The sequence below is a fragment of the Emydura macquarii genome, unplaced genomic scaffold, assembly GCF_026122565.2.
Source record: "Emydura macquarii macquarii isolate MOO-44397 ecotype Brisbane River unplaced genomic scaffold, CSIRO-AGI_Emac_v2 contig_1390, whole genome shotgun sequence".
Classification (NCBI taxonomy): domain Eukaryota; kingdom Metazoa; phylum Chordata; order Testudines; family Chelidae; genus Emydura; species Emydura macquarii.
The window spans coordinates 3,672,021-3,696,290 of NW_027131527.1; the positions used below are offsets into that span (position 1 = coordinate 3,672,021).

The 24,270-nt window shown below is 36.9% G+C and overlaps 1 protein-coding gene across 17 annotated transcripts in view; it reads right to left on the minus strand.

Moving 5' to 3' along the window:
- The window catches only part of LDB3 (LIM domain binding 3), a 205,874-nt gene that overhangs the window by 39,871 nt on the left and 141,733 nt on the right, over positions 1-24,270 (minus strand). For 6 of the 17 annotated variants that reach the window (XM_067552501.1, XM_067552504.1, XM_067552499.1 and 3 more), the window contains 4 exons: positions 13,464-13,499; positions 11,672-11,878; positions 7,447-7,617; positions 5,410-5,517 (listed from right to left, as the gene is read on the minus strand). The exons of 1 other annotated variant lie outside the window; for it this stretch is intronic. In XM_067552501.1, coding sequence (XP_067408602.1) covers positions 5,410-5,517; positions 7,447-7,617; positions 11,672-11,878; positions 13,464-13,499 — 522 coding nt within the window. The remainder of the gene's footprint in view (positions 1-5,409; positions 5,518-7,446; positions 7,618-11,671; positions 11,879-13,463; positions 13,500-24,270) is intronic. 10 more of the 17 variants (XM_067552506.1, XM_067552507.1, XM_067552505.1 and 7 more) reach the window with 5 other exon arrangements.

The window sequence follows — 24,270 nt, forward strand, 5'->3', positions numbered from 1 at the left end:
TAATTGTGCAACTAAAGATTACAGAAATTAGAATGGCAAGTGGATGACATCTAACAGTTACCAATCTGTCAGAGTAATTGTTACACAGATATTCATGACAGAAAAAAATCAATTACCAAGCATCTTTGCTGGGATTTACAAAATGTTAGTCTTATTTCAGGGATCTACACAAAGGAGCAATTACAGTTTCTCAATAATTTACCTTTTAAAAAGTCTATACACATAATCAGCTAAAAAGCCATTATATGAAAACCCACCTTACCTTCATTCTTACAAAATAATCTATAAATTCAATGTTCTGTTTTTCAAAAGTTCCTAAAGAGCTATTATTTAGATAATCCTCTATTTTAAAACCCCGTTAGTGCATATGTACATGATAGGAAGTAATGCAGAAGAGCTAACACTGCTGCCTTCATAGTTTTTTGGAGGATAATTTTCTTTTATCATTTAGCTTTTATTAGCCTGATTTATTTTTTTAACACTACACTTTAAACATTCTTCTACACACAAGTCAATGAGAGATTTGTCTAAGTAAGGATGGCAAGATCACACCCAAGGAATTTAACACACTAACACTGTTGTATTTAGATTCCAAAATCTGAAAACAACAAAAACAAACAAAACAAAAAGCTGAAAACTACCACTACTGTCCCTGAACCTGTACAGTGAAATAGTATGGGTCTTAGAGGTGTGTGTTCTCACTAGGATGTATGCTGATGCATTGCCAAAACTCAATGACCCAAGTTAAAGACAATGTGTCATCCTTTAATATTTTGATCTCTGACACAAGTTATCATTATGTACACAAAATGGGCCTGATTCTCCTCTCACATACACCAGTAACTGTAACTCCACTGGACGTCAATGGACTTACTGCTGGTTTGCATCAGTGTGAGAGGTCCCAGGTGCTTTGGATTTGTTTTGTTTGGTTTGTTGAGTGCCAATACTGACTGTGAAATTGGTTCCAAAACACTATCAGATAAGCAATGTGGATAAATTAAAAAGCAAAATAACAAAATAATGCAACATAATGATAACAAGCAGACTGTCACTCTATATTTCTACACGTTTAGCATTAATGCAATAAAATGTAAAAAGAAAGGAAAAGCAACAGTTAGTCAATGACATCTCAAGAGGAACTATCACATTTTGATTTGGGAATTTCTCAGCAAATTGTGTAATGCTAACTGAGGCCAAGAGTTTACAGCTTTCTGATTTACCCTGCACTTTCACTCCAGGGTGTGATACTGTTTAGGAGTATAACTTTATTGGATTGACTGTTATTTAAAAACAAATCAGGAAGATGGCAAAATAATAAAACATTCATAGAAAAAAATGGAAGTAATAAGAGATAATCGTTTGCAGTGCAACTACTCCCGCCCTGTACAGAGTCAGTTAGTGGTCCTTGTTGACTAAGGCAGGCAGTTTCATAATCATAAAAACAAACTCATAAGTGATTTAACTACTTCCTTAAACTAGAGAACTGACAGTTTTAGAGTTAGTGTTATCTTTCTCTTTCCCTTCCCTACATAAAAAAACCTAGAAATAGAAATCAACAAATCTGTCTTTTAGCCCATTGACCAGTAGACGTGCATTTCTTACCTATCGCTAGGCAATAAAAACAAACCTGTGACTATGTTGCAAAATGAGCCCAGAAAAAGAAACATGAAAAGTATTTGTCATTTTATTTTTCTCCCTTCCCCCCAATGTTGTTCGTTTCCATCTAGATGAGATTCCTTTCATTATTTTTCTTGGAGGAAAACTGCTGGCACTAGTTTGCACGGAACCTATGGTTGGCTTCATGAGCAGATTATATACTGTGGAAGTCACAGGAAATTAGTAGCCTTACTAGGACTGTGTATGTACATAGACCAATTCTGCCCTCAGTTACACCAGGCTAAGTCCAATGTGGTTACATGGGTGTAAATGAGAGAATTTGGACCAGTCAAGAAAACACATCATATAATTTCTGTGTGTCAGGATTTTAAATTCAGATGACGCTTTCTTAATTTTATTCATGAAGTGCTCTGATAATTGGCCTATCCAACTAATTCTGATTGAAGAGCTCAGTGCTGTGATTTTATCAACAATGGACTTTGAACTTGCATTGCTTTCCAATGAATGAATCCTTCAGTTGGAAGAAACAATTAAGAGGGAACCTTGGGAACTGAATTCTCCTATAACTCCTGCTTGGATCAATCCATCCTTTTCCACCCCATCCCTACTTCAGTAGATACTGTGCCTGAAACAGGACTGTAGCATCAGGCTGTGTGGGTAGTTTTCAGAAATCACTGCTCTGCTACAAAAAATAGTTATAACAAAGCTTCTCTTAAGCCATCACATTTTTTCTGTTTCTTTTCCTCTCATTTCTGATGGATTTACCAGTGAGTGTAAACACAAACAGAAGTTTTATATCCTACCTTCCTCTTGCTGCTGAGTGATGCCTCACAGTCCAGCGGTTGTGACAACATAATGACTTTGGCAGTTAAATGTCAATGTCAGAAGCACTGGATTGTGGCATCGCTGAACAAATCAGACAGCAGGGAGTAGGTGAGTATAAAAGAGACAGCTTCAGTTTATGATCAAACAATTTTAATAATCAGCTGTGTTAATAAAATAAATGTTCCTAGGAATAACCTGAAATTTGCATTATAAAATTTTAGAAAGTTACTACACTGGTGCTAAATGTTGGCATCATCAGGTTCTAACACCACAAATATTTGGAACCAGACCAATGTATTTTGCTCTTTGAATGGAACAGAAAATATCAAAATAGTGGGACTGGTGTAATCCCTGCTTTAAATCGAGTAACTTCAATAGGATGAACATGGCCTAATGTATATAAAACAATTAGATGAAGCAAATTTTCAGAACGCGATACATGGATGTAGCCTCACAACTGCCTAGTACTGCTGGAGTTAAATCCATGCTCAGGACATGGAGAAAAATGAATCCCTAAATCTCCAGGTGAGTAGTCTGCAAAAGGAAAAATGCACTGATAGTTTTGCTGTATACTGTGTTGAGTCCCTATCCTGGAATGATTTGTTGAAAGCCTTAGGTATTGTCTGAAAAATTGTAAAAATAAACTCAAAGGAAAATTCTTTGGAGCCAATGTGCAGTTTCCACTTCAATTACCTCTGCTGTGGACTAACAACAAGCAACTGTCTAAAATGGTATATTTGCTATTTGCTGCAAGTAGGTTCTCAACATCTATTATTCCATACAATTGCTATTCTAATCCGTTTCTGCTTTCTTTGCCTTATTATGGGAAACTGAATGGACTTGCACATTTAGGAGTCTGTTCTTTTATCCATGTCCAAGTGATTTTACATCTATAACTCCCATTGGAGCTAAGGGGAATCACCCATGCAAATCCCTTTTGCAGCCATGTTAAAAGAGATCCCCATAGTAGCAATCTGGAAGGCCTGCAGACTGACAACATTTTGATGCAAATTCCCTGGCCTGCAACAGTAGGTGCCAGGACTTACATTTGTTTACAATTTTTGTTCTAATCTATGGATAAGTTTTAAGCATAAACAGAGAGAAATACTTCCTATGAGTTTACATGGCAATTTAGGACCATGTTCTCAAAAGGAATAGCTTTCATGTGCCAACAATCATGCCTAGCTATATGTAGTTTTTTTCCCCCCTGACCAAGTAAGAGATCTTTGGTAATTAATAAAAAAAAAAAAAAAAAAATCAATCTCAATGGTCCCGGACCTGATTCTCAAATAAATAAATGCTAGTTAAAATCAAAGAGATTTGGGTGGGGCAGGGCAGGGCAGGGCAGGGGAGTGTTCAATTGCACAAGATACCCCAGCAACATTTATAAATCTAAGCAAGCACAAAGTCAGATGCAAATACAGTAACAGAATTCTTCTGGAAAACACTGAGCACCCCTGTTTGAAAATAAGACCTCTTTAAGATGTCTCAAGTTACACTCTCAAAAGTAATGAAGGCATCCAAAATCACTGTTCACTTTTTAAAATATCTTGGCTATACATAGAGAAAGCTAAAAAACAACACATCATAATACTTGTAAAACTGTTTAGTGAAGTGGTGCAGTGTCAATAAGAGACCCCCTTCCCAGATATTAAAGGACTTAATGGCATGATTTTCCACTCATGGCAACAACTGTCTTCTCAGTAAATTTCCCAAGCAATTATTTAGCTGTATTTCATCATATATATCTTAAATTAATCCAGTGCCCCATTTACTTCATGTAAAGTGAAAATGTATGTACAGCATTAACACATCAATCAGTTCTTTACTTCTCCATATGATCCTTGAGTTCTTACAGCTGTGGTTGGCTTTTTTTTTTTTTTTTTTGCAATGGCCATAGTTGCAGATTTGACTTAGAATCTTACTCAGGTTTCAGAAGTTAATGGGACAAATCAGAAGTCAGTTGTAGTGCTCAATGAGACAAATTTATCTCTGGGGTATTTTCTGTGGAAATTACACCAAGTCAGTGGAATTACACCAAGAATGAATTTGGTCTAGCTGTGCTGAATATGGGGATTATAGAATTAGATGGAGTGCTTAGTGCACATATTTACATTCCAGAACCAATAACGATTTTCCATCCCATAGCTCTTTCAATTCTGCATTGTTGCTGAAGCAATGAGAATGTATTTAAAGGTTTGAGATATGCCTGTGTGGTCACTGATATTTTCTATTTTGTTTCCAGATTTTTAGATATAGAATTTCCCCAGATTTAGCTTCCAAACCTGTGTGGTCTTTTCTATAATTATTACCTTAACTGCATTACTGACTGACCCATTCTCTCTCTCTCTCATTATTTATTATTATTTAATTATGCTCAAATAATAAATTTTAAAAACCCATTGCCTTCTCTACTATTAAGCTTGATTAAATGTAAATGCTCCATGCCAACTGGGAAGGCCTTGCAGAAAGCATTATGGCAATATTTTTTGTTTCTAGTGATAACTACTTCTAACCATACCCTACTAGTGATCTGTCATTCGTTAATCATGATTTAAAACCCAATAAAAATAGATCTGATAAACCTTTGAAAATGGGTCAGCTGGTCACATTACGATCAAAATTTTTCACCAAGTAAAACTCAGTTTTGGGTTGCCACCTCCCTTAATTAGACAAACAGTACATAAACAAATCAACTTGAATCTGACATACAATAGCTGTCTGAACTCTGAGAACATTTTTGATTGTATACTTTAAACCTAATACTTGAAAGATTAAGGGTTTCTTTTAGCTTTGTTTTAATTCAGACAAGATCAAAAAAACAGGCTGTTCCATGCAGTAAATTTTACACTTCTCAATGTTCTCTTCCAAGCCAATATTTAAGACGTTGGAAACCTCAAACTGCAGTGAACAATGAAGAATGAAAACAATCTAACTAAAAAGAAAAAGAGATGTTTGCAAATATACCTAGACTGAGCAGAGATAGCAGATGAAACAGTGGAAGCTGCTAATGACATGTTCTTGGACCCAGGAAAAGGTTTAGGCTGTGACAGAGAGCTGGGGCCTGCAAGCACTCTGCAGAGGACATAGTAGAAGCATGAAAGCATGTACAAAAGAATTTTACAAGGACAACAATAGTGACATCTCAGAATTGAGCTTTGTATGAGTTCAGGTATAAGAAGACCACTCTATAGTTACCAGCAACAAATGTATTTTCTGTGGAATACATCTGTAGACTTACAGTATAGCACAACCAAGCACATTCCTAAAGAACACAAGACAAAATGCACAAGTTACAGAAAAAATATTAAAACAAGGCTCTCTGGATAGCTAAGAAAGTTGGGAGTTCAGACAAGTATCTTTTGTGAACTATACTGTTTAACCCTGCAAGGACCAAGATGTTTGACTCAGAAGTCAAGAAAAACATTTAAATATCCATCTAATGCCAGATTAAAGAGCAAAAGGGTCTTATGGTCAGTATTTTTGTGATCAACCCCAAAAAGTTATTTATATTCTTACCTATATGGAGTAGGGATTTAGTTTTTCAAGAATATATTATACACTCCATTTTCTTCATGCAGCAGTTTAAATAAACTGAGGGCTAAAATTATTTAAACCATTATTGCTTGTTAAAGCTTCTCAAACAATGATGTTATCAATATCATTCTGAAAATAGGGTGTAGTACTTTGCTTGGTCTCCCTTTGCTAGCTGGATGTCTGGCTCTATAGCATCAGAACAAAAATATAAAGTCAAAGAGTAGTCAGAAAGAAATTTGAGATATTAGCAGCTAAAAAAGTCAGTATTCATAAATATTTTTAAAGTATCTTGGTGAGAGAATAACAGGTCAAAACAAACAAACAAAAAAGGCATTAGAACAGAAAGAACATTTCCTACCAAATTATGCAATTTTAAGATACTGTAGGTCACATTTTGAGTTCTAATATTTGAGAGTAGTTCATATTATTTTTTGTTCCTGGCCATTTAAAGTGGGCTAAAATGTGCAAGGTAAACAATTTTCAAAGCTTTTAGGAGCAAAAACTGTAAAAGAGAAAAGAAAAAAGGTACTACATGAATTCATTCTTATTCTTCTGACAATTATTATGTAAATAGCAACGTTGTAAATTTCACCTGTTTTCCCCACAGTCTGAGAAGTCTATTCCCCCTAGATATACATGTATAATTCCCAGTATTATACAGCAATTATGAATGCTTAGTGAAGTACAAAGAGAATCTGAATCAGTCTTTGTTCCTTTTAAAATCCTATATTAATTGTATAGTTAAATCTCATTAGAAAAAAACCCAGTTAAATAGAAATGAATTGACTTAGTGCATTTATAGAGAAATCAACCATCAAATGAATGGATCTACTGATGTCTTGTTTATTGCATATCCCATACTATACAGGTCTGTCACACTATAGTAAATATCAAAGATCTCATATACACGGTGTGTTATCATTCAAAGGGTTAAAACTGCATTTCGAATTTTTCTCTTTGAACTGTTAAGGACTGTTGTCACTATTCAGGTATATTAAAATCCAGATGGATCTTTACTAGCTTGCCCTAATTTGTTAATCTGTTTATTTCTTGATAATTTTCACATTACCATAATGCAGTGTAAAGGACTTTTACTCGCTATTTTAATTATTATGAAAATTTGGTTTATGAATTTAATTATTATGAAAATTTACTACTTGGGACAAAAAGTTCTGTTTTTAACATCAGACTTTGCTGTTTAAAAATGTAAAGTATATTCCTCACTTACAAGAATATTTGATTAATTTTGTCTGAGCAATTAGTCTGCATCTTGCAATATCCTTGAAAACAAAAATTCAACACTCCAACAACAAACTCAACTTGCAAAATACATTAAACTAAGATCTTTTTCTGATAATCTGCAAAACTTGGATAGTTCTCTTCTCTCTCTGTGCACACACACACACACACAGCACTTCTAACACCAACAGGGAGATATTTGCAAAAAGACAGTGCAAAAAGCATTACCTTTGGAAAGAGGAAGAAAAGGAATCTTGTACTACAGAGATGGGAGTGGCTGATGGTGGTGTCATCTGATTGGATGTGTTTTGAGCAGCAGTGGCAGGCTGATTGGATGAAGCAGCTGGCACAGGAGCAGAGGCAGAGCTGGTAGACACTGGCGCATGCTCAACAGGGGTACTAATTAGAGTTAAATTAAATAAAACAAGAAGCATCTTAAAAAGGTGTATATTTACTGTGTAATGGCACAAAACCCACTGTGTTTGGGCCAAAAAGCTGTAAACAGAGAGGCAAGCTGTATTATTGGGAGAAAAGCACAGATATGGAAGGTCAGAAGCATATTTGTTAAGCTTTTTTTTTCTTAAGATGAGTTCAGATTAAAACAAGGTTTAATGCTCAGTTAAAAAATGTTCTCATTTTGGTGAAATTCATTCCTCAGCATATAAGGCCTTACTGCCCAATCCTTCTCCCACTGAAGTTAATGGCAAAAAGTATGTGAAACTTAGGTTGTTGTGTAGAGACCTTCAAGAACCCTTGGTGCTGGGGTTACTTTCACCCCCTTCTGCATAATGTTAACTTCTGGATCAGAATTACCATTAGGTGGAAGCATTAAAAAGATTAGACTTACGAAAGGAAATGATATTGTCATAGGCTTGAATAAACAGAATTGCTGCAAGTTAGTGCTGTTCTGGATGCTAGTGAGCAGGATCTATCGGGGTGTAATCTGTTCAGTGCAACATGTCTGGTGGAGCGGTGCTAGGGAGCTGATTATGGCTCAATCATTCTCTGCTTAGCACTTTCTTCATTCCACTAAAGATTTGAGCAGCAAGCTATGCCCCTCCCCACCCCCAACATCAGGGCTGAAAGAAGGGATGGGGCAGCATATGAGTTTGCTATACCAGTCCTAAGCCTGCTTGGGAGATGTAGATAGTTTCTGCTCTCTTTGTCACACAAGTGGAGCAGGAGCAGATCAGAACAACATACCCAGCCTTCTCTGATGACAAAGTAGGCTTATTGAAACCAAAACTATATCTAGTCTTCCTGAGTACAAAATCTTGATTGTAACACTACATTTAGGTACTTATATGTCCCTCAGCACCATGATATCTCAGCACCTCACAGCTGTTAATGGATTTTATCCTCACAAAAACTCTGTGAAGTGAAGAAGTGTTTTCCCCATTTTACAGATGGGAAATTGAAGCACAGTGTAGATTAACTGACTTGCACAAGGTTACACAGGAAGTCTGTGGTTTGGGTGGGAATTGAACACAAGTCTTCTATGTCCCAAGCCATGTCCTATCCATTAGACCATAGCCCCTACCTGGCATACCCACTACATGTTACATTCAGGAGGAAATCTCCCAAGTTCCAAGTCCTGCATGAAATGTTTTAATGACACTGATGTAAAAAACAGAAGGCAAATAGTGAAATTTCTAGTCAGTTTTCAGCAAATGAAATAAACACGTCAATCATTTTGAACTATTCCATTTGAAAAGGCAACAAACAAAATTAAAATGGAAAGAAATGGGGAAAGGAAACAATTTTATATTTATAAAAAAATCCCAATCTCTTTCTCTTTATATATTGTATCCATCATTATCTACAGAATGAATAAACTACTGTAAATATCTACCACATCTACAATTTGGGTTTTCAAATTATTAAAAATAAATTTCCACAGAAATTTTTCAACCTTCATACACATATGCAAAACTCAGATCTAATCCTCATTGTTCTTGATAACATACTATGGATTCATTTGCCTCAGCCACTATCCCAATACATTATGTATTATTTATAGTACGTAACACCGGAGCTGTACAATGCCCTGGCTTCAAAACTGTGAATGCAATAACATGTTTACAGATAAAAGAACATACAATGTATTTGACTGTGTTTCTGCAAGCAGTGTGATAATCACATTTCCTCTTTTTGGAATGGATATCACACTGAAGTGGAGATACTCTAAATTTTATACTTATGTCTTAGGTTTGGCAAATTTGCATGGACTGAAACCAGGCCTCAAACAAAATGGGATTTACTGTATGTTTTTTCTTAAGAGGATACACAAACCAGCAAGACAAAAATAAAGGGTGAAATTCTGGTCCCACTAAAGTTAATGGGAATTTTGACACAGGCTTTACCAGGGTCAGGATTTCACTTCATGAGCATAAGCATATGGTAGGGTTATTCAAATTTTGTATTGAATCTTTTAAATGTGAGCTGAAACACATATCCAATAATTAATCAAAGGAATGCTAAGAACTTGTGTGAACATGTACCTGTGAGAGGGTAGGTTTGAGGTGGATGGACATGTTATTGCAGATATAATAAAACTGAACGGAAGCACACTAAAATACATTATAAAGACATCGAACAATAATGTTACATGTTTTTAAGGTTTCTTTACTTAGACACTTGTAATCTAAAAGTTACAGAGGCCTGAATCCCTCTCCTGCAACTGCAGATCACTAGTATATATATTCATTATTCCAGAGAATAAAAAAATAGTTACACAAAGCATATATAAATAGCAAAGATGGCAAAGTGATCTTGCTACCTTTAACTTCTACACTTTGGGTCTAATACTCCTTTTACTTTAACCAGTAACTCCACTGTCTTTAATGGAATCACTCCAGATTTAAAAAAGTATAATGACAACAAAAATTGGTTATATGAATGCTTGTAGTTCTGTTGAACAATCAGTTTTTGTACTAACCCTGTAAAACCTTAGACTGAAAATACTGTCCCAACTAAAGACAATGGGTGCTTTGCCATTGACATCAGCAGAGCCAGGATTTTACCCTTTATATGTGCAGGAGGTACATTCCATACACATAAAAGAATAAGCTGTACAAATGCGTGGTGGTTTAGCAAATCCTTCTCTCCCTCTCTCGCTCTCTTTTTTTTTTTTTTGTAGAAATAATAATACTAAGCACTTATACAATGTCTACAGCTTGAAAACTCTTTATAAACATTAACTCTGGGAATTCTTCTTTTTAGAATGGAAAAAAGTCCAAAGGACTAAATTCTGCCCACAGTTAACATGTGCAACCCACTGAATGGGTGTAACTTTGAATTCTGCCCCGAGTTACTAAAGACCACCATGAGAATCAGTGGCTGAGCCAGGAGGTTCCTTACACACAATTCCGACAACCGTGCAAAACGGAACTTTTCCCATTATTTTTAACTCCTCAGATGTCTGCTGATTGACTAAGGATGAAGTCATGGTTTATAAAATGAAATAGCTACCATATATCATAGTGTGAATAACAACTTTATGATTAAGTACCTTAAAATGATTTATTATTGTTGTTTTCCTACTGGTTCTTCTCCACTTCACAGTTAACCAACCACCCCATTCCATCAGTCTTTACAGTATTTTATATTTTAAGGGGATAATCAGAGGAAATGTAAGTTCTTAAATAACTTAATATCTTTATTAAACTATAATATGAAATGTACAACATGGTAAAGTTATGTGGATGAATACACACACACACGTATATTTTGTTACCAATGGATGTTTACTCATAAGAAGGAACAGTTCAGCAGAGGTTAAGCAGATGATAATGGTTAACATAATTAATAAATAATAAAACCATAATAAAACACACACAGCACACTTGAAAATAAGCACAGATTATACTCTTTATCTGAGAAGAGTCCTTGCACTATGAAATTCTGGGTCCAAGAGTCTTGCAATAGTAACTAAAGAGCAGATTATTAAAGCAGTAGTTAGTCTCTTTTAAGCAATGCACGAAGTCTTTTTTGTTTCAGGTGCTCCAAAGAAATCTCTGGTAGGGTAAAGGATTGAAATTGTAGGGAAGATAAATCAAAATGAGCAGTCAAAGAAATAATCTCTTCTATTGTAGCATATATTAATGATGGAAATGCTGGAGATTGCATGTAGAGCAGAACACAACATGGATATGATTTGGACTTGCATTAGTAGAAAGAAGAGCTCTATTCAAATGCCAGCTGAGCATCCATTCAATAGAATGGGCTGCTGTTTCTCTGGAGATGTGTCTATATGGTGTCACCTGCCTAGTAGTAGAGGAAGCCATTAAGAAAGTCACTTAGAACAGGAAGCTCATGAACTAAAAGCTGGTGGAATTTATAGTATTAGATATTTGCCTTTTAGGCAATGGGATTTTTCGTTAGAAAATGTTATTACACCACCATACCAAAGCCACAAACCAGGTCAGTTATGGAGTTAGGTGTTGCAGTGTACCTTTGATTACTGGATGAAGTAAGAGGGGCTTTCTGGCCAGTCCTGATGTAACTGGCTTCCCTTTGACTTGTACCCGTTCCATACCTCACGGAACCCTTGGAGGCCACTGGCTTAGCTTTGTCAATGTTGGCATCCATGGTGCATGACTTAGGAGGATGCCAAACACTTGAGGTCACATACTGTGCCACATGAGTAGAACCTGTAGGGCTGGGTAACAAAAATTAAAAGGGTGTATGTGCAGGAGATATATTTTAACCACATTACCAGTTGCTTAAATAGTAGATCTTTGAGAGAGAGGAACAGTTCCAGCTAAAAAGGTAGCCAGTGCCTTTAAGTGAGAGTGTTTTATTTGTTCCAGTTAGTTTTCTGAGATCCACATGCTTACCATGTAATCTAATAAATGGGGCAGCATTTCAGAACACTTGTGTCTACCCCGCTGATGTAGGACTTAGTATTTCAATGCACAGGGAAAGGTATTAAGGAAAAGAGTGAGAAACTGCTTAACCTCAACATTAAAAAAGCCAAGTTAGCTCTTGGTTTGATAAAGAAGGCTTCAGTTTTCTGACTGACATATTATTTGAGAAGAGATTTACATCAGCAAATTTCCAACGTCCTCTTATTTTATCCCCAAGTCCCTTTTGATACCATTGCAGAGTCACATGTGAAATCATGCCAATCTTCAATTGTGTATTAAACACTATGGCCAGGAGTTGTTCTGAGATAGAGATCTACAGGTTCATTACAGTCTTCTTTATCCTTCAGCTAAAACTGGAGACCACATTAGTGACATCATAGTATCAAAACTGATAGTTAGCAGAAATGAGATACTGGAGACAATGGAGATGAAGACATGTTACCACACAACCAACCATAAGTGACTCAGTAGATATAATGTGACACCAAAACCAGTCAGATATCTGAAATTGTTCAAGATAGTCCAACGAAGAGAGATTTGCAGTTAAGTTTCAATGACGCAACAGTGTAATACTGTGGCCAATGTTACAAAAGCAATAGTGTTAGTTAGATACCACCCTTCATTCCCTGCCTCTGTTATTTAATGTAGATGTGATTGCTAGTTATTTAATGAATCAACTCCCTTTTCCTCTGTTCCATCTTACTGGTATGACCTAGTAAACTATTCATTTTTTTTCTTTATTGTTGGAATGCCAGTCATGATTGGTCATGTTGTTAGTGGTGACAAACTTTGCCCTTATTCTGATTTTAATTCTCTGTAATACGTATTAAAAATGAGTTATCTTAAAAGCAGACATAAAATCTTGTTGAATGAGCAGTAATCAATGTATCAGAGGAAGGCACTATCTTTAATCTTTTTTCTTGGCACAAACTATTATGAAGAATTGCTATGGTCTGACAAATAATGGCAGTGCTTCACCCTAGAAGTAGCTGCATTTCAATGGTTGGTGCTGAAATTATTTTTATCTACATCTACATAAATGTATATAATATAGCTATATGCATAGACAGATATATTATTAATTTTGTAAGTGCATTGGGATCTTTTGGGAGAAAAATCACTATATAATGCAAGAAATCACTATATATAGGAAGAAACTTTGGAATCTGATTAAAAATGGAAAGAGTTCTTGAACTTCTGGACTCTTTACCTCTGCTGAACAGCTACAATATTGAATTTGAATAATCTTGAATAATCATTATAATTATTCCGTTCACAGAGTGCATACCTATGATGTATTTTTAGGTAAAAACTTTGTGTGGAAAGTCTGAGGGAATTATCAAACAGAAAAGAAACAGAATACACAGCAAACGTTACCTGTTTTCAGCGGCTGCAGCAACCTTTTCCTTGCCACTGTGAAAGGAGGGGATACAGTGTGAATAAAGCAAATGCAAGTACCAGTGGTGGGGAAAGAAGGAAGAATAGCAGTAAAAGAAGACTAGGTGAGGAAAGATTTTTGGTTACCAAAAGCTTTTTAGAGTTGTATTCTAGTTATTTATGACTATTATAGTCATGAGAAATATACTAGAATCTTTTTTTTTCTTTTAAAGAACTAAACAGAAAATGTGCCAGAACCCCAATGAGTAATTTTTACAAGCTTTTTCTTCATTAATTGTAGACATCTCTAAATCATTGTTAAAGTAAAATGGAGGCTCAGTGACACAGTTACAAATCAGCCACTCTGTGTATGTACAATAAAATAGAACCTCAGAGTTATGAACACCTCGGGAATGGAGCTTGTTCGTAACTCTGAAATGTTCGTAACTCTGAACAAAACATTATGGTTGTTCTTTCAAAAGTTTACAACTGAACATTGACTTTAATACAGCTTTGAAACTTTACTATGCAGAAGAAAAATACTGCTTTTTACCATCCTAATTTAAATGAAACAAGAACAGAACGATTTCCTTGCCTTGTCAACATTTTTTAAAACTTTTCCTTTATTATTTTAGTAGTTTATATTTAACACAGTACTGTACTGTAGTTGCCTTTTTCTCTTTTTTAGTCTGCTGCTGCCTGATTGCGTACTTCCAGTTCCAAATGAGGTGTGTGGGTGACCGGTCAGTTTGTAACTCTGGTGTTTGTAACTCTGAAGTTCTACTGTATATCGTTTCATGTATAGCTTTGGCTTTAATAATGGCCCTGTTTAAAAAATAACTCTTTAGAATCCCAGTAAGACATATTCTTGTGCCAACTCCAGTTTGTAAAGACAGAGTCCGAGTTGGTTTGTCTTTGGGTATCCAGTGTTCTGAAGTAGTAACCAATTTTAGAGAAGATGTGCACCATTAATATGTGCTCAATGTGAAGTTTTTGTTTTTTAATGGCTAACAGAGACTCCTATGAGATGGGCTACATTACATGTCTGTGCTTGCTTAAGAATGCATAAGAGGGATTCATCCTGCCTGGATAGGCACTCAGCGACAAAGCCTAGGACTGCGCCTCTGCCGTGTGGAGCACAAGAGGAGGTACACTGAGTTGCACCTGTTAAGGATCTAGCTCAGTGTTTTTATATATAACATGCATACAGAGCATTTATATTAGCCCAACTTATGGAAAGAAGGGAATTGGCTCTTCTCTCCCTACTATGTTACCCACCTTCCCTTTCGCAAAAAAAACCCCAAAAAACAAACCAAAACTCCCCCACACAGAACCCAACAACAACTAAGGAGCTCAAGTGGATGGCACGCAACAGAGACCCTAGTCAGATTCCTCTTCTCCCCTCCCTACCAAGCATTTACTTCCCTCTTTCCCCAAAGAGTAACAACCTCATTTTGGGGGACAAAGAAGGGAAGTGAAGGCATCTAGGGCATTCCACTCCAGCTCTGCTTTTCCCTCCATGGTCGTAGTGCTGGGGAAAGAGACAGGAGGAGGCACAGAGGGCCACTTGGAGAGTGGAGCTGGCAAGTGCCTTATGAGATGCCATTTTGAACTTGTAATACATATAAGACTCCCATTGACTTTAATGTGAGTCACACAGGAGCTGAAGGACTAGACAATAAAGCCCCAATCTAACATTTATTTAAGTCAAATGAAGGATTCCCATTGAAATCAATGGCAAGACACCCACAGATTTCAATGGTATAGAATTAGGCTTTGGTCCTGCAAACACTTATATATGTACTTAACTATAAGCTTCAGACGAGTTTCAGGACAGTCAATGGGACTATTAATATGAATAAAGTTAAGCATGTGTATAATTGTTTGACGGATTGGGGTCTTTAGCTTTTAATCCTCCAGTTTACAATTTTGGAACATAATTTTTCAACTAATTAAAATCTTTTAGGACCTGATTCAGGAAAGCACTTCAGAACAACATTTTGTCAATCCCGATTTAGGACACAGATTTAATTGAAACTTAAGCATATGCTTAAATGTCATCTTGAATAGGGATGCTTGTCCTGGCATCTAAGAGTAAAAAAAGATGCAATATAAATTTTAAATCTGCTAATTTGTTAGGCTAAGTCATTTTTCTATTTTGCTTATGGTATTTAAAAACAGTTTCACTGAGTATTTCTGTATATTATATTTATTACCATTGATTATATACTGTTTGTTTCTAATCTGGATACATTACGAAGCCATTTGCTTTCAAAGCTACTAAGTAAAAAGATAAAGTAAGATGCCTCTTAAAGCCATAGTGAGCCAGTTCTGATTGCATCCCTCAGGAAAACAGAAATCCCTGATAGCAGCAACTGAATTTTAATTTTCTGAGGGGGAAGTGTGCTAGTGAAGGAGGTTTCCTCTCTAGGAGGTGGTGTGTATGTGTTGGTTATTGTTGGTTCTGGGTTGTTGTTTCTTTTTTTGCGAAAGAGAAGGTGGGTAGCATAGTAGGGAGAGAAGAGCCAATTCTTGTCTTTCCAAAAGTTGGGCTAGTATAAGTTGGTGTTCTGGATGCATATTATATATAAAAATACTGAGCTAAATCCTTAGCAGGTGCAACTCAGTGTAGCTCCATCGAAGTCATATGAGCAACTTTAATCTACTGTAGCTGTGGGTCTGACTCATTCTATTTGTGTTTTCTCTTGCTTTCTCCTTCTCACAATCTTTCCTAAGTGAGAGGCAAACCCAAAAGTGTATGAGTCTAAGGGAAACTTTCAAACCCATGCCAGAAATTAAGCAGAAAAAGTTTGTCTGCTTTTAGAAAGGATGTTATAGGTGTCAGAATGGGAGATACTGGCTTAAAACTGAATCCCCAAGAAATGGGAAGCTGGATCAGTTCACCTAGAGTGACGACAAATCAAACACTAGCTCTATAGAGTTGATATATTACATTCCAATGAAGCAGACATCCTGAAATAAGGGGGGGATATATTAGAAATTATAGTCTGTGAAAAGAAAAGAAGTGTTAAAATAATATACCAAGAACCAAAGTCATGCAAGAACATTAAAAAAAACCACACTCACAGCCAGAAAATCCTGAAGCATGATTTATTTCCAATATAGCAAAATGGGTTATGGAAAAATACATAGTCCAGAACAAAAGACAAGCAGTTGGGATAAGGCTTCTAGTAGCATTAGGCCATTGCAGTTATAGTTAACCTGACTCACCTTCTCCTGATATAGTAGATGAAATCCTGGCTGAATTGAAGCCAATGGCAAAACTCCCAATGACTTCACTAGGCTCAGCATTTCACCCTTTCACTGACTGTGCAAGTGTAGGGCACTGCTGAGTGAGGGTGGCAGGGGAGTTGTGAATGTTAAAGGAGAGAGAGGAATGGAACAATTATAATAAACACAATCTCACAGAACAAAGCAGGGGAAAAAGGAACTGATTCAGAACAGAAAGAAAAGGGAAAAGACAAACTCAAAAGTACACACACTTTTTTTTTTTAAATCAGGGATTCTTTTCTCTGTGAATGAGAACAACTCCTGTAGTGCTAAGAATCAGCTGAACTGGAATTTGTATTTGGCTACTGGTACTGATAGAGGGTTTTGAAGACCCAACTGATCAAATCATAACCCTTTCCACCATGGGAATGCTGAATTTAATTTTCTTTCTAAAACCACTGTACTTATTGCATTTAAAGGATCAAATTCATCCCTAGTGCATGCTCAGAGAAGTTAATGGAACTACATCATGGAAAAATTTGATCCAATGAGATTTAAACAATTTTTGTATTCTCATTATACAGGCTGATCACACAAATAGGATGATAGAGGTGGAGAGTAGTTTTGGGTTATCAAGGAAAGATTCAAACCTGGGCCTTCCTCAGTCCCTGTTGTCCCCTCCCATGGGTGAACCAGCTTTAGATATTAGGGCCTTATATAATGGCCCTTCTAGCAAAATGGTGGCAGCTCCCACAGATTTCACTAGGAACTGTATATGTGCAACAGCAAACATGTATTTGTCCATTCTATTGTTAGTATCAGTTACACAGTGCACTATAATTGGAATTAGGGGATGTTTGATAATACGATGCATGAAATGATCAAGACGACAGACTGAGTGAACTGAATTAAGACTTTGAAAACCCACCCACTGAACTATAAAGCTTAAGAATTTTATAAATTAGGCAACAAAATGCAATAAACATTTGCAATACACATTTACAAAACACACCTGTTACTTTCTGTTGAATGCCAAAGGGCTCTGAACTTCAGAGAGCTTTAATAAAGGATTTTAGAGAATATGAACAGCTTAAGTACATTTTACTATTGTGTTTTTCACTTAGAAACCAAATGTAAAAGATTGTTGAACCAGCACTCAAATTAAGTTCATGAGAACTCAGAGCAGTCACATTTTCCACTCACCCCTAGAAAGAGTATTCTAGACTTTCTGCAGAATTAACAAAAATAATTCCTAACTGTTCCTCTAAAATCATGCAGATACAGAGAGGATACATAAGAAAGTAAAAAAAATAAACTTTGGAATAAAGAAAAAAATTGTGGATTGGAGCTATTCTGCGGTGCTCACTCCTGCTTTGCTATCTTTTTTCTGGGCTCCGCTACCTAGCTCAGAACTCACCTATGCTGTTGTATAAGAGGGGTTCCTCTAAGGGCTAGTCCACACTTATACAGCAGCACAGCAGCTGTATAGGTACAACTCTGCCACTATAAGAGCGCTTGTGTAGCTGTGTTACATCTATGGGAGAAAGCTCTCTCGCCGACATAATAAAACCACCTGAACGAGCAGTGGTAGCTATGTTGCTCCCGCTGACATAGCGCTATCCACACAAGCGTGTATGCTGGTAAAACTTATGTCACTTGGGGTGTGTTTTTTCACATCCCCGAGCGACAAAAGTTTTGCCAGAATAAGTGCTAGTCTAGACAAGGCTTAATTTTGCCTTCCTGCACTTTGAGATGTAGGATGAGTCTTGGTCTACATTAGCAACTTACGTTAGTATAACTACATCAGTTAGGGATGTGGAAAATCCACACCCCTGAGTGATGCAGCTATATTGACCTAACTCCTGGTGTAGACAGTGCTATGTCGATGGGAGGGTCTCTCCCATCGACACAGCTACTGCTTTCAGGGAAGTGGATTACCTACATCGACAAGAGAAACCCTCCAGTTGGCATAGGTAACATCTTCACTTATGTGCTACAGTGGCACTGCTGCAGCTTGTAAATGCAGAAAAGCCCTAAGTCATAACAAATTCAGAGTAAGATTTAAGACATGCTCAGCATTGGCGTAACTCTGCTTTAATTGAAGTAATTGGTAAAAGTCTCATTTACGTCAGTGGGATCAGAGTTAAGTCGGTACTGAATTCTTCTGAATATCCCACCTTTAGAATACAAATTATCCAGGTCATAATGCATAATGACGTAATGCACTGTCATTATAGTATTTCATACAGTTGCTACATGGACAATCTGATTGTGTGTTTGTGTTTTTGGTGGTATCTTTGCAGTTCTATAGTACCTGTCTTGAATTTATAAGGTCTGTCATTTTAAAACAGAGCCAAATCCTGAACTCACCACGTTAACTGCAAAACTCCCACTGAATTCTGCTGGATCTGGATTTGGCCCACAGATAGATCATCGAGACCCAAAATGCACATTTAGGGAATTTTTTAAAATACGATTTTACAAAATTTGAGACTAAGAAACTTCCCTTGGCTTCAATGGGAGCAAGAGTGGGCTTATTACAGATTTTTTTTTAAATCCAGTGAAAAGTTCTTTTGAAACCTAAAAAGGTCTGGATTTAAACTTTCCCCTGCAATGTTTACAATTGGAACTCCGTGCTACAGTATGAGAAACTACCAGTGAAAGAGAAACTGACTAGTCCATTTCCATCATTCAAGTTAAATGAAGTGCAAAAGGTCCACAAACCCAATATAGTAAATGGTGAGAAGTGAATTAGGATTTTTTAAAGTCTTTCATTTGTAATAATCTAAAGTAGTATAAGCAACTCAAGTGAAGACATTCCTTTTAAAAACATTATTTTAAATCTGATAATGTTCCTTTAAATATTCAAGCACCATTTAATTCAATATAGTATGTGATTCAGTGAATATTTTTTCTTATCCAGGCATTTTAAATTCATTCAGCTGAAGGGCTTTTCCCCTCATTGTCACAAGCTCAAAGATAGGGCACCTTATACACAATAAATACATGATCATGCAAGGTGCTGAAGGCTTCCTAGGAGGCCTTCGTGTTTTCTCTCTGTAGGTACTTTAGGATGCTATCACTGTAATATCTGAGTGCTACATAAGCATTACTGAATTTATCCTCAGCATTCCTATGCAGTAGGGAAGTATTACTGCTGTATAACAGATCAAAAATTGAGGTAGAAATAGATTAAGGACCCCAATGTTCAGAAGTGCTGAGTACCTGCATCTCCCATGGACTCTAACTAGAGGTATCGATGCTCAGCACCTCTGAAAATTAGGTCTTGAGTCACTTGCTTGTGGTCACACAGAAAGTCTGTGGCAAGGCTAAGAACTGAACCAAGCTGTCCTGAATCCCACTACAGTATCTTAAACATCAACCTTTCCTCTCTCATCTTTGAAGTCAATGGGGATTGAGGATACTCAACAGCACCTTGTGTGACTGGACCCTAAACACAAATATGGGAAAGGGGTGAGATGAGAGGGCTATAGCTAGCCCCATTTATCAGTACTCTGCTCTATTGACCACTAACTAGTCTTCTGTCCAACCTGCCAGAGCACAGACTGAGGTGCATGCTGGCCTGCTTTGAAGATAAAACAACTGAAAAGTACAATTTATGGATTACCAGGTTCTACATTTCTATCAATTAAAGGTTCTATCTTCCCATTGATACATAGGGTATTATGGGCATTATATACATAAATCCCATGTCAATAAAGGGAAAAACAGAGTATGCTAGAAGTTTGCTGAAAATCTGGTCATTACTAAATTTCCTATGTTTTTCCCTGATATAATTTATTCATCCTTTATAGTTTTTTTTATTTTATCATAAATATATTTGTAGGCAAGTTAGATTTCCTTGTCAGAAGTAACAAAACAAGGAGAATTGTCTGTGAATATTTAATGGAGGTTAGAAAGAAACTTTCCCTGCGGCCAAGTTATTTCATCATTGCCTACCATAGGGTTTCTGGTACCTTCCTCCAAAGTATCTGGTACATAGCACTGTCAGGGACAGACTACTAGACTAGATTGGACCTCTTTTCTGATCTAACTTGGTCGTTCCTATGTCTGAGTAGGGATTGTTCCATGACACCATGAGCACAAAACCACAAAGAATGGAAAATGTTTATCCCTGATTTTCTTGAAGTTGTATTTTTGTAACTGTAACTATATATTAACTTGATAACAAAGACAGCACAAAACATGAAGGAAAAAACAGTTAACGGGAGAGGACAAAAGGCTGAAAGTTACAGTGATTAACATGCTGGTTTAGTTTATGACTTTAGTGATCAGAAAAGGGGGAAGGAGGAAAGCTAATGTCTTTTTCTCAGGCACTGCAATTAAGAAAATGGAGCAACCCACTTTAAAACTAATTGCAGTTTATCCTGCCAATAAGTCTGCTTGCAAGTCTACCTTAAGGAAATATTGTTCTTTTAGAAGGTATCCTGGTTAGCGCAGACAGAGCCAACACAGAAGAGGAAAAAATTACTATATATTAGGTTAAGAATATAGCAAACAATTCTGTATTTGCTTAACAGTCAGTACTGAAATAAATAAAAGCAACTACCTGTCGTGTGTTTTCAGTGGCATTCATAAATATGCTGTAGTGCTAGAACACAGCCATGTGGAAGATCTGGAATTGTTGCAGGAGATGAGATTGTATAGTAAGTGTAAGATACAGCCTTAAATTTATATATACATATTCTGTGGGCAAGTATTTATATTTGAAAGCATTTGCTATCAGGCAGATTTCTGAGCACTAATTCAGTATATTTTATCAGGTCACTCTAGTAAGCAGTCATGCTTGCAAAAGTATGAGTAAGAGGAGGAGTTTGAAATATGCCCAGAATGCATTTCAGAGAAGCAAACAAATTCATTTCAGATAGCTCTCCTCTTTATCCTCCTATCTGATACAGAAGAAGTATTAGGCCCCAGTCCTGCAACTGGATCCACTTGAGTGGCTACTTCCAACCGCGGGCGAGCCACAGAGATCTGCTATTATGGATCCAATTGCAGGATCAGGACCTTAGTTTTACATCTGTGATAGCTAGTTGCAGATGAACAAGAGACAAGGTTCAAATCTAGAGACTGCATAATGGGACCCAATTCCCCTCTCACCACCATGACTTCATTGACTCCTGATTTACAGCAGTGTAAGTGGGGAAAAAATCAGTTCCAATAAGTCTTAGTGATGGGTAAAAATTCTTTAGAATTTTTTTATTCATGCCCATTTATTTTTAAAGTTCTTTATACTCTCTCTGCTCAATATTGCCCTAAATGTAATGCTCTGCCTGAGATAATTTTTAATTTCCCCAATTTCTAAGCCAAAAACTAAATTGTATGGATTAGAGCAGGGGTTTTCCAATTCTTTCATAGCACTGATCACATTTAATATACAGATTGTCTTGTGAATTCTCTTACTTTTCCTCCCTTCTATTTGTGATTGCATGATATTCCTGTGCAACTACACAATCACTTACATGGAAAAATATTAAGAAAGTATTTAGTACATTTTTAGCTATCTTTAATGCAATTTAGCAGCTGGGAGTAATGAAGAGGAGCCCACACTATGTGATCAGCCAGCTCTCCATTCACTACTAGCCATTGCTCTGTGAAGCACCAATTGTCCACAGAGTACTGTTTAAAAACTTCTGGATTAGACATCCCTGATAGAACACTTAGTACATGCATGAAGCAGTTCTATACTAAGGACAACACAAGGATGCAGACAATCCACAGAGAAATATAGTATTGCTACAGTGAGATCTTCATTAGCTACCAACATAATGGAAGCACATATACATGCACCCACACACAAAAGACTTGCACTTGAGAGATGAATGAAAATGAAACAAAAACTACAGCTCATGCAGGAAGGGTCAGTGGTAAACAGCAGAATGCAAAGACAAGGACAGGTGACGAACAGATATTACACTGGAAGGGACCATTTTCTTTTCCCCTGAAGTTCAATCCACAGACAGTAATGATGGATCTACAGTTGTGTTGAGATCTGTTGGCTTACATGTGCTCCCCTTTACGTTTTGAGGATGGGTTCACTCTTTTTGTTAATCTTACTTGGATTCTTCATTTTAAATGAATATTAATTGGACAGATTACAAATACTCATCATCATTGTCATGGATCATGTCATCTTTTCAGAAGGGGTGGTGTGGAAACAAGCGGCCCTAAATTCATTGTTCCCTCAAAACTGCAAGACAGTTTGTGGTGCCACCCGCTTTCGTCAAGTTTCCTTCTCTGACATCAACCAGGTTTCCACATTAACCAGAAACAATCAAGGTTATTCCCTATTTTTAGGTAATTGAAAGTTACGTGTCAGAGGGTGAGAGGGGGATGGCAAGAGATAAAACTGATAAAGTTCTCATTATTTCCTGATTCTACTTAGATCCCCTGCATGATGAAGTTAGTTACACAGCTGGCTTTGTTTTTGTGAGATCCTCTGTGAAATAAGACATGGATCCACCACAGGATTTCAGTAGTCTACAAAGCATATTCATGGATGGGAAGATTTAGTAACTGGGCAGGGTCAGAAGTTCTAACATTTGGAGATTTTAGCAAATAAGGAAAGGTCTTGTCTTGATTTGGGTGCGTCAAAAAGCTCTTACCAGTCAAGTGGGGCACAGGTTCTTAGAACTGGGAGTGGGATTTGGATATATTCGTTTTCAAGATTAGGATTGGAGATTGTGATAGAACATTGAGAAAGGGAGGTTCTGAGTGCCTGACCAATGAGAGCACAACATAGCCAGATATTCAATATATTCATAGAGTTAGTACTGGCTGTTATCACACCAAATTCTAGCTTGTCACATTTACAAGCAAAATTGTGTGCAAGACACCCAGGTAGTTCCTGAAACCACAGTGACAGGTCCCAGTCATGAGACTGGTGGAAGATATTGTATCAAAGAAGCTCCAAAATCAAATCAATCTCTTGTGGGAACCCAAGTGTGAGTATGCTATAGCAATGTCTCACCTCTGCTGTCTTTGCAAGAAGGGTTCAGATGCAATTCTAATACAGAACTATTTGAATTTCCAGCAGTGCTAAAATGGTCCCTACATACTCATCCCTTTATACTGAACAAATATAATCCCTTGTCTCACACACAATGCCTGAGAAACCATGTTTTAGAAAAAGTGACCTCTTCACTGATTCACTATATAGCAAAAGCTTAAAATCCTACCCACGCAGGTAGGGGGTGAGAAGGGACAAGTAAGGAAAGTAGCCCCAGAGCCTCTCCTCTCTTGCCATCCCTTCATGCAGGAAGCATGAGAGGTCAGGCTTTTAAGTCTGCTTTCTCACAAACACATACTTGCCATGTCCCAGCATGCACTGCATGCAGTCAGTATTCCTGCTGCAAGTCTAGTCACTGGAAGAGGTAAGAGAGAGAGAGCATTTGAGTAGAGGGCAAGGCAAGAGTATGTAGAAAACAGGTTAGTTGGGATCAAACGGGCTTAGACCACAGCAGAAAATGAGCATTTCCCTGTGTCATAACCAGACAAGCAGATTTACCTGGAAAGCCTTTTGGTTTTGATTTCCTAGTGGCACCATCTTGGCTGT